The following is an 18,559-nucleotide window of genomic DNA, read 5'->3' on the forward strand; positions in this document are numbered from 1 at the left end:
GCATTCTTTGGGGTGAGACTGAGGAATCTGATTTTTTTTTTTTTTTTTACCACTTTCTCACTTAATTCTGACGTACCTTGGAAGTGGAGACATACTGTGCTCTGCATACACTAACACTTAGGAATAAGTTTTTGAACTGTAACAGTGGGAGAAACTTTAACAAAGCTACTACACAGGTTGCCATCAAAAACCATAATAGGAAAAGAATTTCTGGCAAACTTTTATTATGGTTTCACTGTGAAGAAAACAACTTAGAACTTCCAAATTTCATTCTGCTTCTATTCAATGAAAAAAAGAAAGAAATTAACTTGTTCTTTACCATCATTTATTCTACAAATAACCCACAGGCTAATAGGGATTGGGTCCATGACAGCATAACCTTGAAGGGAAAAAAGGGAGGAAAGTGACAACTTCAGTGTTAAAATTATACAATTTTAAATGGAAACTTGTAAAGTGCGGCTCGGGTTCTACGAACCATGTGACAGTACTTTTAAACTCTTCTAATGTTTGACTAAATTTGAGTGCTGCCTTCTGGGAAGTTGGCCTAATGGAAAAGAATGTGGCTCTAGAATTAGACTCCAATCCAGGCCCAGCCAGGCTGTGCTGCTTACTAGCTATGTAGCTTCAGGAAAGTTCCTGAACCTTCATCCATAAAAAAGGATGGAAACACTTCACAGGTTATTGGTTTCTCCCATCCCCTCTCCTCCAACCACTTCCCAACCCACCCTGTGAAACCCAAGAGCCCAGCACCTTCTGAAAGGCTATCAAGTATAAATCTACCATACTTTATGTTCTGTTTCTCCGAGTCATGACCAGAAGTTTAGGCCTTGAGTTCCTCCAATCATCATCCACATGCTCTCACTCCTATAACTCTCTGGATGTCGCCTTAGCTGACCCTGACACCCATGCCTTCTCTCCTTCCCAAAAGCCACCAGTGGGCCAGGGGGACTCCCAGTAGATGATCTCCCTATAACCACATCCTCCTCCTTGAAAGTCCCTCCTCCTCAACCACTTACCCTTAACTCTGCTTGGGAACCCCAAGTTCCCTGAAACCCTTTCAAGTGACAATCATTTTCTCTTTCACATTTCACCTACCTCACGTCACAGTTTTCCTCTTTAGCTCCTGATATTATTAGTTCAGTCAACAGATATCTCACCCTTACACCACATAAGGCATTGTGGACCGGGCAGGGGAAGTCCTAAGGAACAAAATAGGCAAACTTTCTAAATGGGGAGCTGACACTCAGACGAAGAGGAGGAAAACAAGTCAACAAGCAGGCAAACATGACATCTTAAATTGTGCCAACAGACATGAAAGCTACATCAGGAAGTCATAAGGAGAATTTTGTGTGGAGGTAGAATACTTACTTCAGATGGAGTTATCAGTAGCATTTTAAGGAGAGGCAGAAGGACAAGAAGGAGCCAGCCAAGCAGAGTGAGGAAGTGAAGAGCATTTCAGACCAAGGGGACAACCAGAATGCTCCAAGGCCCTTTTCTTCCACGCTTCCTTGGCAATTCATTCCGTGGCCACACCCTGCATCATGTCATCAGCAGAAACTGAACACTTCCCAGATCATGAATTGAAGCCTGCCATCCTCTGACAAGCTGCTTTCCTTACAGTTTAGTCAAGTAATTTCTATATCACTCCAATCCATTGACCTATATTCTCCATGGAGGCTCTCTTTTCATCACCTTCATTTCTCTCTTTATCCTACTGATAAGCCCCCTCTCACACATATATTCAATCCCCTGACTCTCCCTCCTTCCTTCAAGTTTCCCCAGCTAAATCCCAGTCACTCTGGCTTTTCTGGACCTATATTTGTACCAGCGAGAGTAGCTAGACACACCCCCAAACAGATTAGAAACACAGTAAATGTATAACCACTAATGTCACCTGGATCTCTACACTGCCCAGGAGTGCACAATTCTGCAATACTTCCCTCCCTACTCTCCTAATGACTATTTAACATCTCTCTCAATTCCACATTTCTCCCCTACCCTAGACCTCGGCTTTCATGAGACCGACCCTACTGTCATGGCTTTCCTTCTATCTTTCTGATTATTTCTTCTTAGATTCTTTTGCCATTTCTTCTTCTTGTCTAAAGGTTTGGGATCTTTAGGACTAAACTTGGGCTATTTGCCCTCATGGTTCTATGTTCTTCCCAGGTGATCTCAAATATTCCCATGACTTTGCTGAAGTCGAAAACAAATGGAGACCAGCCTTGAAAATTCCCTGAGTAGACAAAAACAGTTTAATCACACAAACAAAGATTAATTTAGCTTATTTTGTCAAACTAACTTGACCTAGGTCATTTCTTGCTTATGTCTCTGGAAATCACAAGCAAAAACTTGAACTGTTTCCCAAGGTAACTCCTGACCAATACCCTATCATTTAAGAGAACTCTAATATTACAAGCAATCAATGTGAAGAATAAAGTCACTGCTTTCTCACTATATAAGCTGCTTTATAACATACCCCTGAGCCTCACTGCATGTTTTGAGTGTTCCCAGTTTGCAAACTATCTTTATGGTATGTGCACAATAAACTTTAACTAATTACTACTTCAGGGATTCCTCAGTTTTACTTCTGTTATTTCTGAACTTTTGACAACTTTAAATACCATCTGTATGCTAATAACTCCCAAATTTCTCTCTTTCCCAGAGCACCACCCTAGTCTGAACCATCATCAACTCCTGCTGGTATTACTAAAATATCTCCTAATTGACTTCTCTACTAATAGTTCAGTATCCACAGAGCAAAGTGATCTTTTTGAGGTCTAAATCAGATTATGCCATTCCCTTCCTTAACACTCTTCAACAACTTTTCACAACTCTCAGAACAAAATCCTAAAACATGGCCTCCATCTTAGTTTCCTAGGGCTGCCATAACAAATTGCCAAAATCTTGGAGGCTTAAAACAAAGCAAATTTATTCTCGTACAGTCCCCAAGGCCAGAAGTACAAAATCAAGGCATTGGTAGGATTCTCTCTAATGTTCTAAAGGAGATTCCATTCTTTGTCTCTTCCAAGGTCTGGTGCCTCCAGAAGCTCTTTGGCTCCTGGCTGCATGACTCCAATCTCTGCCTCTGGCTTCTTCTCTTATCTCCTCTGTGTCTCTCCTAATAACACTTGTCATTGGATTCAAGGCTCACCAAGATAATCCAGAATGATCTCTTCTTGAGATCCTTAACTTAATTACATCTGGAAAGAACTTTTTTCCCAAACAAAGTCACATTTACAGGTTTCAGGGACATGAACATATCTTTTAAAGGGCCCCTATTTAACCTGCTCTAGCCTCCAAGGCCTTACTACCTCTGCCTTCCCCTGCAACTTCATCCCCTAAAGCTCTCTCTCTGCCTTCATTTACAGCCTCTACCCCTTCTGGCCTTTCTCTCTCTCTCTCTCTTTTTTTTTTTTAAAGTAATTTTTTTTTAAGTTTTCCTGTTTATGTAATCTCTACACTCCATGTGGAGCTCCAACTCATGACCCAAGATCAAGAGTCGCATGCTCTTCTGACTGAGCCAGCTAGGTGCCTCTGGCCTTCTTCTATTTCCTTAATCAAGGACAAGTTCTTTCCCACTCTTGGTTTTTGAATATGCAATTCTTTCTCTAGTCTTTGCCTGGCTAACTCCTCCCTCAGGTCCTGAATTAAATCCAACTTCCACAAAGGAGTATTCCTTGACCCCATAAACTTATGTCGCCACTGTTATTCCTCAAAGCACTCTTCCTTTTCTTCACAGCATGCACCCCTTTTCCTGTTTCAGGTTGTACCTGCACACGATTTGTGTGTTTATTTGTTAATATTTGTCTCTATCATCAGACTATGGATTCTTCACACCATGTGAAGAAGCACACCTGTTTTGTTCTCCTCTGTGTGTGTGCACCCAGAGCATAAGCCAGCATCTGGCATACTGTAGCATTAACTAAATAAAGTTCCACTCGATAAATGGGGAACTTTTATTTTTTATATATCATTCCCCCTTTGAACAGGATCAGGTAAGTGCAAATAAGAGGGTCAGAATGGTGACCAGACAGCCAAGGGCACTGCTAGCCTTCAGTGGACAACTCTCCTGGGCCAGCCTGAGAAAGTGGTCAAGCTTGGCATACAGGAAAAGTCATGTCTGATTATTAGCAAGCTGTAAGGACTTGTCTACTCTTCACTTCTACCCTGGACAACTATTCAGTTCAGGAATTTATTTCACCTTTTATAATAATCCCTACGTCCTGGTCAAAACGATTTAGGTTTTTCTGAAATTTTAGGAAAAAATTCCAATACAGATTCTCACTCATGGTCTAATTCACATATATATCTAACTTTCTTAACTCTGTTAAATTACAAAATGACTCAAGTGTTAATAAATCCTGCTGGCCGGTTTTAAAGTCTGGTAGGCACAGAGGGATATAGAAATCTTTTTTGGAATACATGAAATTCTCCAGCCTCTTCTTTTCCCCTAAAGATTTTTTTTTTTTATAATTGAGATGTAATTCATATACTATAACTTCACCCTTTTATAGTGTATAATTCAGTGTTTTACCCAAAATTGTACCACCATTGTCACTATCTAATTCCAGAACATTCTCATCACACACCCACCCCCTAAAAAACCCATCCTCATTAGCAATCATTCCCTATTCCTTCCTGCCACAGGCCCTGGCAAACACTTTGTACTGTCTATGATTTTTCCAGTCATTTTTTACTTTCATGAAACTGAAGGTGAGATACAATGATTTGCACAGGGTTGCAGTCACTTAGTAAGACAGCAAGATTCTAGCATACATATTTACAGTAACTTTTTAAACTATACATTAAAAAACCCCAAAAGATCAGTAAAAATATGTTTAGCTCAACTGTACGTATCCTAAATGTGGCTATTAAGACATCTGATGTATAAAGCGGAGTCTTTACAATAGTGATTCCCAAGAAGTGTCTCAGGCACGGGAGAGGCATGGGTGTGGGGCATTAGGCAGAATCACTAAAGAGGAAGACGAGATGTGGCTGGTGGAAAGGAATTGCACTTCGGATGGGGGGATGCAGAGCGATGGTTGAGGGAAATGTGAGGCTATGTGGTTTACAGAATAGATATATTTCTTTTTAGCCAAAGGTTTTGAAATTCATGTTAATGTGCCCAGGTGTTCACTTGCTTCCTTTTACAGAGCCCCCAGTGGGCCCCAGAGCTCCCCAGTCATTTCCTGTTTGTTTATGAGTAGTAAACACAGACATTAATAGTGCTAACACCACTCAGAATACTTGTAGGGTAATGACACCTTGCAAAATAATGCAGGAACTTTGACTTTTTAATATTGTCTGTATTTTCAAATAAGCTAAATAATTACAAGCTTAACTCTCTTCTGTTACCATCAACAAATGTGTACATAGAAACAATGATCCCATAGACTAAAATCATCAGAATCCATTTGCAAAAATAATGAGCAATGCATTTTATTTTATGTCTTAATATTGCAAAAAATCATTAACAAAAGGAAAAAAAAAAAGGATGGGAACTGCTCAACACACAGAAAAAAATTCATTGTTCAAAAGAGATTAATCTGAACCTCAACCTTTTTTGGGCTCATTTACAAATATTATTAAAACAGCAATTGAAAGGGACAAAGCAGGGATGCCTGGGTAGCTCAGTCAGTGAAGCGTCCAACTTCAGCTCAGGTCATGACCTTGCACTCGCTGGCTCACTGAGTTCAAGCCCCCGCTTCGCTTCGGGCTCTGTGCTGACAGCTCAGAGCTGGAGCCTGTGTCTCCCTCTCTCTCTGCCCATCTCCCGCTCACTCTCTGTCTCTCTCTGTCTCAAAAATAAACAAACATTAAAAAAAATTTTAACAAAAGGGACAAACTAATCGAAACCAAATATTTTATTAGTTAAAATTGAGATCCTAAAACCACTAAGACTATACAACTTAAAAATAACCTCTTGGCTCCAACCTAGAAAAGTTTGATTTGACAACATACAATGAATATGCAGGAACCTACTACTACTGAGTAAACAAATTGTCTTTCACAAACAAGTTACTGTGAGTTCTAGAGATCCTGCAGATGATCATTATCATTTGTCTGAAAGACGACTGCTAGAAATGCCTACTTAGTTAATGTCCTCATAGAGCTGGACACTGAATGGTATAATGACCATTTGAAGTAGAAACCTCTTGTCGACCAAATATTTTACTGAAACTGATATTAATAGGTAAACTAACTTAAAAAGTCAACTCTTAACTGTCTGCAGCAAAAGAGAGCTTTGGTACCAATAAATGGGAATTAGGGCGTCAAAACAGACATTGTTTGTAGATTTACATTTTTTTTTAAATTAAATTGGCAATGCCTATAGACAAAAGCGTGAAAGTCTCATCCTTCTGTTACCTACACTACATGAGGAATGAACAACCAGACTCTTTCAAGTTACTGATCTAAATAAAGCACTATCCTAAAATTTCTTCCAAAATAATTAATGGGTCACATCCTACAATTTAGCAATAGGTAAAAAATTAAGTACTTTACTTTTCAATGCCCCCTTTATCTTTTGACAGGAGCAGCAAGATACTGGGGTAAAAGTAATTCCGATAAGTACTTCCAGAATAATCAATTTTAGTTTTTCCATTGGGGGGGGGGGCGGCTAACAAGAACAAATAAGTAAATAAAGGGTGATTTAAATTAAAAAGTAGACTGGGGGGCTCCTGGGTGGCTCAGTTGGTTAAGCGTCCGACTTCAGCTCAGGTCACGATCTCGCGGTCCGTGAGTTCGAGCCCCGCGTCGGGCTCTGGGCTGACGGCTCAGAGCCTGGAGCCTGTTTCCGATTCTGTGTCTCCCTCTCTCTCTGCCCCTCCCCCGTTCATGCTCTGTCTCTCTCTGTCTCAAAAATAAATAAACATTAAAAAAAATTAAAAAAAAAAAAAGTAGACTGGGCAAGGGGAGACAGTAGGTTTAGGAGAACAAATGCTGTCAAACAACCATTTTTGCAAAATGCAGAGTATTATTATAAATCCTTCTTAAATTACACCCAGGGCCATGTACCTTGCACATGAAATTTGGATAATTCTTTGATAAACCTCAAGGTTGCTAGATAACTTCACGAAAGTTATTAACACATTTTCATTGTGAGAAGCAAAGGAGAAATAAAAATAATCAAGATACATAGCACTTTTACTTTTTGAAATGGCTATCCTAAAAGTTTTTCTTAAATTCCGATTTTGCAAAGTTCCTTCTCTCCAGTCATCAAGTACACACTGAAAACAACTTTACTTATGAGTACTGTGGACTATCTATGGAGTATGCATTTTTCATAAATGTAGACCAAAGTGAACTAATTGAGATCTGGTTCTAAATTCAGCCTGTGATTCTTGGATATAGCTTTGGAACAAAATGAGTGGTGTATATATATATTTAAGTATAGTTACTTCTTAATTTTGTTGGGAAAATATTTATATTCTCAGCCCAAAAGATTACTTTTAGAGTTTGAAAGATTAAAGATAAAAACAAAATTGGTTCAACAACTGTCAAATAAAATGAATACAAACACTGACCACAACAACTTTCCACTCAATCCAAAATAAACCACTTCAGTTGAGCTCGGCTCACTTAATTTTAAAAGTATCCCCCTTTTCTAGATTCTTAACTGGACTGATTATTGCCTAACAACATTATCTGTGTTAAAAGGAAGAGATAAAAAGTGTTGTAAAGACTGCACGAGTGATTGTAATGTGTAATCACATTTCAGAGCTGGAAAGGATCTTTGAGATCTAATCCAGCACCCACATTTTATAGACGAGAAAACTGAAGCCCAAAAGGAGTCTTTTGGTCAAACGACATGACCAAAATCACATTCCATGGCTGAGCCATTCATTCATTCATTCATCATTCATTCACCCACATACTACTGAAAGCTGCCTAAGTGCCAGGCTTGGTGCTAGGTGCTGAAAACAGGCTGTAGGGCAGCAATCGGCAGCGTCCAGGCAAGAGGCAAGCTTTTTCCTTGTTTTAAGAGAAATCCTTAAATGTCCTCACCAGGAAGAACTCCTAGAAGACTTCCACAGCCTTTGCAGCACCGGGCCCACTTTCAGTTTCACACATTTCAGTAAACACAGTTGGCTTTAACTTTGCAGAGTCCACAATCATGTTTACTTTAAACAATTAAGCATTAACAAAGGGAAGCACAGTATTGTGAATGAGTCCCTTTCCAGTACATTCATAACTTAAGGAAGTGCAATCAGAAAATGCCCCCCCCCACACACACAAGAGTTCACAGAGAGGACAGCTTACAAAATCAGAGCAAAATGAGGTATCAATACAGGCCAGTTAAGTCTAATAGCTCAAGTTTACCAAGTGTGGAATGTAAATCTCTCCCCGTTTCATTCAGATGTGGGTATATTTTTCTGAGATGTCTGCATGTTAAAAAGACCTCTAAACTCACATTCAAACTAATGCCCTCTTCCAATGAAACGTACATCTAAACCAGGCCTTTCTCCTTAAGATCAACTTCCTTTGATTTCTAGTTGATTAAAGGAAAACTAAAATAAAAAAATGACACCTAATGCGTTGGCTAAAAGAAATTCAAATCCTCATACAATAAGAATAGCAATAGCTCAAACTGCACATTTATGAGTTTTGTTTTTAAAGAGATGGGCAGTGAACTTATCCATCAACATAAATCATCGCTCTTTCTGCTTGGACTTTTACAGTCTTTAAGTCTGGCACTTAAATGTTTTGTGTATATCAATTCACAGTCAACTTCTTTGAGGAGAAAAAAACCATATTGACAAAGTTTTTAAATAAAACAACCCATAAGGCACTTTGAAATATTAAACAGCAGCTCTCTGTGCACCCATTTTCAGCGTTCTATACCAAAATGAAACACAGCTTTCACAGAGCTCTCGCAGATGACCAGTGGGTGATTTCTGATAAAACACAACCTCACTGAGGCTCTTTAAAGGCTCTTTGACTTTCTTGAAATGACCAGTGGGTGATTTCTGATAAAACACAATCTCACTGAGGCTCTTTAAAGGCTCTTTGACTTTCTTGGAGCTATTGTCCGTCCGCTCAGGAAGAAAGTGCTGTTGTGCTCTTCTATTTCTCAAACTTCCAGATCTGTTTTTTATCTAGAGCATCACAAGTTCTCATTTGAACATCAGGGCGACCCTCAGGTGTCCGAAAAGCACTAAGGCACAGTCCCGAGCGGGGATGAAAAATGGTTCCATCTTCTTCAAAATGCCAAATAATGTTTGCTGGAATGGGGAACCCATCTTTTGGACAATTTTGCATTCCTACATAATTTTTTTGCTCAGGAACCTCTGCGCATAACTCTGTCACAGAGTTAAACCTTATTTCCTTGTTTGAAGTGTATTCAAAGAATTGATTGCCTCCTTGGCCGTGGCAGCCGAACAGTGAAAGGTTGGCACCTGTGGGGTTACTGTCAGGAGAGTTATAATCTAAACATTCAGAAGAGATTCCCATACTGCGAATAGCTCCGTGCCAGCCTGGCCTATCCTCTGGAACATGTAAATTAGAAAACACATTTTTCAAATACCAGTCAAAGCTCTTGCAGTTCAGCCGTTCTCGTAGTAATTTTCTTTCAGATATATCACCATAAGCTTCTTTCCTTGCTGGAGGGTTTCGATTGTAGAAATGCTCTTTGTACTGGTCCATCCACACTTCCGCTGCCCGAGCAGTATTCTGTAGGAAATTGGGCCGAGCATATGGCGCCCGCTTGGGGAATACGTGGCCCACGTGGGAACACGGGTGGATCTCCAGTTTACCTCCACACTGCCACACCCTAAAAGATAGCTCCAGGTTCTCACCCCCCCACACTTCCATTCCAGTGTCATATGTTCCAAGGTACTGAAAATATTTCTTGCTGACAGCAAACAGTCCTCCAGCCATGGTGGGAGATCGGATTGGGTCAATTCTCGATTTCCGTCTGTCCCTTTCATGTTTGGGGACTGAATGCCACTGGAAGGTTAAGCGCCAGTCAAATCCACCAATCATGGGCTCCCCCGTCTGCATATAGAACTCAAAAGTATTCCAATCAATGGTGTCTATCACAGGACATACAATTGCCGTTTCATCTTTCCCAATTCTTTCCAAAAGTGGTTCTAACCAACCAGAATTACACTCACAGTGGCAATCCAGAAAAGTGAGGACATCCCCCGTGGCAAAAGTGGCCCCAATCAGGCGGGCTCGAACCAGCCCCTCACGCTTATTTGTTCTAATCAAGCGGACTCTATCGAGATTGCTGATGTAAGTTTCAAGCTGTGTCTTCAAATAAACTCTGTCACTCAAGTCATCCACTAGGATGATTTCCTTCAAGAGGACTGCAGGAGAAGTTTCTAAAACACTGTGGATGGTGCGGAGCAAGGTCGACCAGGCTTCATTATAGAAAGCGATGATAACAGAGGTGGTGGGAAGTCTCCTATAATTAAACTTCTGGGATTTACACTCATACATTCTTTTATCCTCTATGTGGCGGTGCAGGGAAATCCTGTCGCTGAGATAAATATTAATGGCATATCTCTCAATAAGTTCTTCTTGCTGCTTTAGTTCATCCTGGCTGAGCTGGAGTTTGCTGGCTTTCCCCCACTCCCCAAGTGCGTGGAAATCTGCAGGGGGCTTCTCATAAAGCGGTCGAGACAACTCCTCTGCCTTTTCCCAGGGGCCTGAGAGCTGTTTGGGCCCCCTCTCCCTGGCAAGGCCGGCTGCTGAGGAGGCATGGAAAGTAGAGACAGAGAGTTCCACCAGGATATAGGCCACTGTTAAAAGCGCCAGCAACAGGCAGCTCTTGCCTGCCCAGGTCCACCTCACGGCCATCCGGATCCTCATGGTTAAGGCGCAGACGCGGCCACCAGAGCCACCACGCAGGGGAAGGACTTCGGACCAGCAGATTGAGGTCCCGGCTCAGGTAGGAGCGAACTTCCGAGCACGTCCCTCCTTTCACGCAGGCGCTCGGCTTCTTTCCAGCCACAGGGGCTTCGCAGCGGTCACCGGAGACCTCTCGGTCCTTGGCCTCCGGCACAGCCCCAACTCCTCTCTCCCCGCTTCCTCCACTTGGTCTCACAACTTTTCACAAACTCTCTGGCCAACACCCCACCCTCCCTGGGCCGAGGACAAACCCCTCCCCTTCCCACTCACTCCTCCTGGCGGTTAGTTCGAGAAAGTCGTCGGCCAGGCCCGGACCCGGAGGCGACTCGGCGGGGCCGGGCTGGGGGCCAGGACGGGCAAGACCCAGGTGCCCGAGGCTGCGGCGCTCTCAACCCCCACACGGGTCCTCGGGGGCTCTCCCGCGGCCCTGCGTGGACAGGAGGCAAGGTTTCCGACCACCTGAGCCTTGGCCGCATCACAAAGAGGGGGAGAGAATGCAACTTACCAAGTTGTTTGCCGTTGGGACTGAAGTCCACGGACGTGATCGCAGCTTTGTGGCCCTTAAAATACCGCTCCAGAACGGGGTCCTCCTGGGAAGAAAGTCGTCGGGTTGTGAAAGCAGGTGCAGCCGTCGGGACGCGGGCGTCGCGGGGTCAGCGCGGCCGCCTCCGCCGGGGCCGGGCCCGGGAACCGCCACACGGGCGCTGGCCCCGCGGAGCCCGAGGGCCCTGCGCCAGCGCCCGCTCGGACCCCGACTCGGCGAGGCCGAGCGCCTGCCGCCCGCGCGGAGCCCGCCCCCACCGCTCGGGCCGCTCCCCAGAGTCGGGCGCCCGCGCGGGACCACCGGGACGGCTCATCGGAATGCACGTTCCCGGGCCCCGGCGCCGGAGCCACCGGCACGAGGCGGGGCCCCGGCTCCGGGGCTTTTGCAAACCCGCCAGGTGATTCTGACGCAGGCGCTCCACTGGAACCCTCCGAGAATTCTGGGGGCCATGGGGCTGCCCGGGCTCCGTCCCGAGCTCCGGGACGCCGGGAGGAGAGCCCGGGATCCGGCCAGGTAGCGCCAGGATCTCCGGCCCGGGATCCAGGGATCCCCCGGAGCGGAGAGTGAGGCGTGGACGCCCCCGGGGCGGGGGGCGCGGGGCGAGCGGCTCAGCACCCGGCTGCGGACGCTTGCCTCCACCTCCCGCCAGGTGCTAGCGCGGCCCCGCGGCACCAGCTCCGGGGAGGCGCCCCCCAGCCCCTCCTTACCGGGGCGGAGGCCATGGGAGGAGCGGCCGGCGCCGGGCTCCAGCCGGCGGGGGGGACCGGGGGAAGGGAGGGGACGGGACGGGAAGGGGGGACCGTGCGGCGCCCGGAACCGTCTGCCCAGAGCGGCGGCGCCTCCCGGTCACTACAACAACGGCGACCCAGTCAAACCCCGCGCTCCAGGCGTGGCCAGTCGAGCCCCGAGGCGGCGCCCGCGCCGGAGGAAACCGTGCCCAGGCCAGCAGGCAGGCGGGACGCTCCAGGGTCAGGTGTGACAACGCACGAAAGCCAACGTTTACTAACACTCGCACTGCCCGCGGCTTGAGACCGTGAAAGAGGGCAGTCACCGCGGTGGCAAGGAGACCGAGGCGAGGGAGAGGGCAAGGAGTCTGTGATCGATGCAATCGGAGTTCGATTACACGTTAAAGAGACAGCGCCCAGGAATTTGAAGAGGGTCCCCGACAGCTTAATGACTGGGGAAGGGAGTTTGGGTCTGAAGTGGGGCAGTTTGCTAAGTATTCATATACGCACAGGAACTAATCCTCTGGAGGACAGATTTTAATTTACTTAATCACTATTTTTCACACAATACCCTTCGTGATATAAATGCTGGAGAGATGAATGAATGAATGAATGAATGAATGTTGTGCATCTACTTAATGTTTTTTCTGCTATGTGTTTCTATTCTAATCTGCTCGTTAGTATATGCTTTAGAGCAGCCAATTTCCTCGGCAACAAGTTTAAAGTCTGCAGGAAGCCTTAGAAAGAAACTTTTTGTTTTGTTTAAATTATTAGGCTATATAGTAATATAGCCATTTGTATAGCAGGCTTTCTTACACACAATATCATTGGCGTTTCGGCAACGCCATGGCGCTGATGCAGTTATAAAATGTTACCAACGTTTGCAAATTGCAAACTTGATTCCTAGATAGTTTACATATAATTGTCAAAGATTACAGAGTCAGATCTTCCAATTCTAAACCCATATTCTCTTTTCCCCTACCTCAAAGCATGAAAGACTCGGCTGAAAATTACATATAAAATAAACATTCCTGGCAGCAAAAAAATGACGTAATAGACCACAGCCGGTAAGACACATATTCTATGTAAATGAAAGGTATAGTACACACCTTAATTGCGGGTTCTCTAGTTGTCTAGTGATAGAATTTAGTTTTAGTAAATACCGCACATAGCAATTAAACAGACAGGAAATAGCTTTAGGTTTCAGTATTAGTTCAATTCAAGTATAAATTTGCTGACTATCTCCTGTTTGGCTCTGAGGGGTACGCAGGTGACTGAGACATTTTCACTGCCCTCAGGAACTCAACAGACTAGGTTTCTGAGTCTCATATTTTAGTATGTATAACGATGATTTAGGGGACCCCATTCCCAGAGATGCTGATTCAACATGCATAGGGTGGGATCGGGGCTCTATAAATGTAATAAAGAAGTCTTAGCTGTGTACATTGAGAAACATTGCTGTAGTCTAGGAGGTGATGTATCAAGAGTGTCGATACCAGCAACTTCCCAACAAACTGTGACAGGACTCTGAGCTTTGCTGCTTATTCCCCGACTAGGTTTGACTTCAAACAAACAAACAAACAAACAAACAAACAAGACTGACATCTGACATGCTTAAAAATAATGCTGGATGCTGGTTTGTGTGTAAAACGTTGTAGCTCTGTGGAAAACAGTTGTGCAGTTCCTCAAAAAATTAACTCCTAGGCATATAACTCCAAACGTATTGAAAGCAAGGGCTAGAACAGATACTTGGACATCAAGGTTCATAGGAACATTGTTCACAACAGTCCAAAAGTGGAAACAACTCACATGTCTAACAGTGAATCTATAAAGAAAATGTGGTATGGACATACAATGACTGTCATTTGGTCATAAAAAGGAATGAGATTCTGATACATACCACAACGTGAGTGAAATCTGAAAACATTATGCTAACTGAATAAGCTAGACACAAAGGCTAGTTGGATTCATAGAGACAGAAAGTGGAATGGAGGCTGCCACAGGTGCGAGGATAAGAGAGAATGGAGAATTACTGTCTAATCAGAGCCGAACTTCTGTTTGAGATGATGATGTTCTGGAAATAGAGATGGGTGATGGTCCAAAACATTGTGAATGTACTTAATACCAGTGAATCGTACACTTAAGAATAAAGTTTACATTTTATTTTAATGTATATTTGACTACAATAAAAATAATAATTCTAGAAACTCTGAGGAATGACCAAGACCTCATTATTTCTCATAGCCAAGATATGTCTGATCTTGGGTATAGCAGATTACCAGAAAAGGAATAAGGTAAAAATGTAGAAACTAGTTCAAAAGAAAAGTTTTAAAGTACAGATTTTTCTCTAAGTCTTTTAGTAAAAATACAATTAAGCTTTTTTTCTAGTTATCAAAAAATACATCACCTATTGGGCCATTACCTAAACGTAGACTTAATTATTATTATTATTATTATTATTATTATTATTTTTCAGAGCGCTTGCGGGTCTCAGTCAGTCAAGCAGTCTTCATGTTTGGCTAAGGGCTAAGGTCACGATCTTGCAGCAGCAGTTTGTGAGTTCCAGCCGGCTCTGTGCTGACAGCTCAGAGCCTGGAGCCTGCTTTGGATTCTTTGCCTCCCTCTCTCTCTGCCCCTCCCCTGCTCACACTGTCTCTCTCTCTCTCTCTCTCTCTCTCTCTCTCTCTCTCTCTCAAAACTAACAAAAAAGAAAAGGAAAGAGAAAAAAAATTAAACAATTTTTTAAATAAAATACTTTTTTCATATACTTATGTTGTGCTCACTACATGCTAAATGCTCTTCTAAGTACCTTGCAAATTTTGACATTCAATCCTCATAAGAATCTTGTCAGAGAGGTGCTCTAATCACCATGTGCATTCCTCTATGAGGAAACTGATGTGCGGAGATATCAAGTTACCTGCTCCAGGTACACAGCTAGGCAGTGTAGATTTTAGTCGGTGCCTCCAGACCCCATTCTTAGTTACTAAGTCCTGATGCCTTTTGCATGGTTGCAGGCATATTGCAAACATGTAAAATTCTGTATCCTAGCCTAACAGTAAATTTTACCCCCCCCCCCACCAAAAGGAACTTCTTTGTTTCCATTCCACTGTTCTCTTTTATTAGTCCAATGGCCCCTCCCATGGTTCTTTTCCATATTTGATTTGATTTTGTTTTGTTTGTTGTTCCTCACCTTTGCAAACCAGCAAAATGTCAGAGATAGATATTTAGAAACATGGCCAAAGTTGGGGATATATATATATATATATATATATATTTTTTTTTTCCTAACCTCAAGCCTGCTTGAATTCATGTAATAGCACTTATCACAATAATTTGGGACCACTCCCAAACGGTAAATTTATTAATCTGGAAGAAAGCCACAATAATCCACAAAATTTAAAAATCTATAGGCTATCATTGGGGGCAAGGTACTGCATAAGACAAAACTGATCCTTTCATTAGCTTTCCTTTTCCAGATTCCCTTCAGATTAGAAACTGACCATCTGTACTTGAGCACTATAAAAATTTGTTTTTATGTTAGCAGGAGTCATTCCTGGGTTGGTTCCCTTCGCGGGTTGAAAATTCAGGGATAGCACACAAGTGCCATCTACTGTTCACCTTCCTGTGTGGTTACTTGGAATGAAACTACTTTGTAGCCTGTTTGCAGGCGGTTGCTCCAGAGTATAGGAGAGTACCTAGAAAGGAAGTACCAGATCTGTTTGAATCATGAAAGCATTAGCCTTTTTTTGGTTTTGTTTTGAACACCACCAATGATTTATTTCAATCAACATTCAGTCTCCAAATCCTATCCATGGTATCCTCCCAATAGAATTTATCTTCCTATCTTTCTGTCCTTATGTCTTCTGCCCTGCTACAGGCCACCCTCTTCCTCTGCCTCCCAGATCATTTCAGTAACAAGAGCAAAAATTAATAAGTGAGACTACAGCAACCTAAAAAGCTTCTGCGCAGCAGAAAGAAACAAAATGTAAAGGCAACCTCACGCTGTATTGGATCCTTGAAAGTTGACATGATAGATAGTAGAGCTTCAACGTTTTTACCATAACAGCAACAATAAAAACAAAATGGTAATGATGCGTTGGAGAGGATGTGTTAACCAACCTTACGGTGGTGAGCATTTCAAGTCGAATAACAAATCATCACATTGTACACCGAGCAGTGAGCTGGACCTGGGCACTCAGGGGCTCCTCACCCTCTCCGCTGTCCTTGCAAAGCGGGTTCTGCTTGCTTCTCCCACTCCCAAGGGATGCTCCAAGGACAGAGCCTTGAGGGGGGATGTGATGTTGAAAACACATGCATGGTATATATAACAAGCCAGCGAGGGCCTCTTTATAAGCTTTTAAGATTTGGAGGACGTGTCCAGGGATCCAGTTACCCTACTACCACCCAAGACAAGCCTCTTATCTTGTCCTTACCACTTTTTATTCACTTATGCAAATTCCCTTTGCTGATATTATAATTGCCACCTACCTGACTCTTTCTTGGGTGTCTTCCTGCCCTCTGCATATGGGAGCTGGTTTCAGCTTACACCAGGAGAGCTTCAGAGAGGGTTGCGAACCTACATATACCTTACAAGAGCTCAGACGGTAGCCCAAAACCTTTCATTTCCATTAAAATAAAGGAGAGCCATCCATTTTAGAATTTAGCAACACAGAGATAATATAGGTAGTATTACCACCTGCTGCCTGGCAGATAGTAAGTGCTTGTTAAGAGTTAGATTCTTACACCTCTGTCTCCTGACCCTTTCAAGGTTTGAGTCAAGACCTTTCATCAGAGAAGGCAGAGGGAGGCAGGCCAGACAACAGCACTGTGATATCTTAGCTTCTGCAGCCCCACAGACTCAGTCCGAATCTCACGAGAGGGGACACAGGAAGAAACTGTTTTATGGTCAAGTCTGGTGAGACATCTGGCATAGGCCACACTGCTTGGGCAGCCAGGAGGCTAAGTGGGAATCAGAGTGACAAAGGAGGGGGCTCCTACCCAGGTCTGCATGGACAAGAGCATGACCTTGTCACAGTGAAGATTTCAGAGACCTTACTCTACTGGCTTGTGAATTATTTAATTCAATTGGATGATTAAAATCAGTAGTTCTTAACTAGGACACCCTACCCCCACCTCACATTTGGCAATGTCTAGGGACGCTTATGGTTGTTACAGCTAGGGGTATGGTATTTTTGGCATCTGGTAGACTGGGCTCAGGGGTGCTGATAAACACCCGGCTATGAACAGGACAAGCCCCATGTCAATAGCACTGAGGCTGAGAAACCTCGATTTAAATGAAAGCACTTAGCACATACATGCTCTGTAAATGTTGATTCACCCTTATGGCCTGATCTCCTGGTGTTCACAAGGTTTCAGATAATTAGCAATCCCTAAATGTACCATATATAGCAAAGTTTCTTCATTATAAGACATACTTTTTATTTTAAAAATCATGGTTTTAGGATAGTAGTTACACTTGCGGTGAGCATAGCATAATGTATGGAGAAGTTGAATCACTATGTTGTGCACCTGAAAATAATGTAATACTGTGTGTCAACTATACTCAGAAAATAATAATGATCACTGTTTTAGTTTTTGAATTCACTTGAGATGGGATAATTTATATATTTTCCCTCTAAGTAGCTGTTACCAAATCATGGTGGGGGTCAGCTAATGACATCTTAAACTACAAAAAAAAAAAAAAAAAAAAAAAAAAAAGCAGTATGCTGTATACATTTCTAAGGTTCTATGCTTCAATTTCCTGTATTAGATCAGAAGTTCTTGAGATAGAGCCTGGGGTCATGAAACAGCAATCTATTCATATATCCACTGATTCATCATCACTAATTACATAATCGTTAGTTGACTTTTCTCCTGGTGCTGCTGACAAATACCGATGTCGAATTCTGCACACGCTAATCTTTCTTCTGTGATGAATATACAAAACAAGAAAGAAATCAGAAACATCCACTTTGCTAGAGATCCTGGAGAGCAAGTTGATCAATTCCTTCCACGAAGAGATGGGAAACCAGGGCTCCAGGAAGGCTCATTGGACACGCCCAACTCTGTGAGTGACCCAGTCAAGCCCACAAGCCGATGGTCAGGAATTCCAGTCCAGGAATAACCACAAGTGTGTAATCTTTATTCATGATGAGCTCAGCAAGAGGTTACCACTTTTTATTCATCTGATGAGACTCAGTGACATTCTTTACGGGACAGAATTTTGGTCCCCAGACTATATTCCACAAACATTATTGATTGAGCACACCTCCAGGCTCCAGGAAGTATATTAGGTATTAAACATACAACGATAAGTAAAAATGGGTACAAGGGTAGGAAACTTACTTACCTTCTAAACCCAAGCAGATAACAAGGATGGGGGCAGGGGGTAGACCACAGGGTTGCCAGATACAGTATGAGGCGCCGTAAATGAATT

At 43.1% G+C, this 18,559-nt stretch overlaps 2 protein-coding genes across 3 annotated transcripts in view; both read right to left on the reverse strand.

The window, feature by feature from the left end:
* The window catches only part of POC1B (POC1 centriolar protein B), a 97,780-nt gene extending 85,561 nt beyond the window's left edge, over positions 1-12,219 (reverse strand). For both annotated transcript variants that reach the window (XM_047864951.1, XM_047864950.1), the window contains exons 1-2: positions 12,106-12,219; positions 11,360-11,444 (exon numbers count right to left, since the gene is read on the reverse strand). In XM_047864951.1, coding sequence (XP_047720907.1) covers positions 11,360-11,444; positions 12,106-12,120 — 100 coding nt within the window. In that variant the 5' untranslated portion in view covers positions 12,121-12,219. The remainder of the gene's footprint in view (positions 1-11,359; positions 11,445-12,105) is intronic.
* GALNT4 (polypeptide N-acetylgalactosaminyltransferase 4) lies at positions 8,099-11,058 on the reverse strand. The gene has a single exon (XM_047864949.1). It carries the CDS (start codon positions 10,813-10,815, stop codon positions 9,067-9,069), a length of 1,749 nt encoding a protein of 582 aa, XP_047720905.1. The 5' UTR covers positions 10,816-11,058; the 3' UTR covers positions 8,099-9,066.
* Positions 12,220-18,559: the final 6,340 nt, after the last annotated feature.

Source organism: Prionailurus viverrinus, chromosome B4 (assembly GCF_022837055.1).
Source record: "Prionailurus viverrinus isolate Anna chromosome B4, UM_Priviv_1.0, whole genome shotgun sequence".
Taxonomy (NCBI): domain Eukaryota; kingdom Metazoa; phylum Chordata; class Mammalia; order Carnivora; family Felidae; genus Prionailurus; species Prionailurus viverrinus.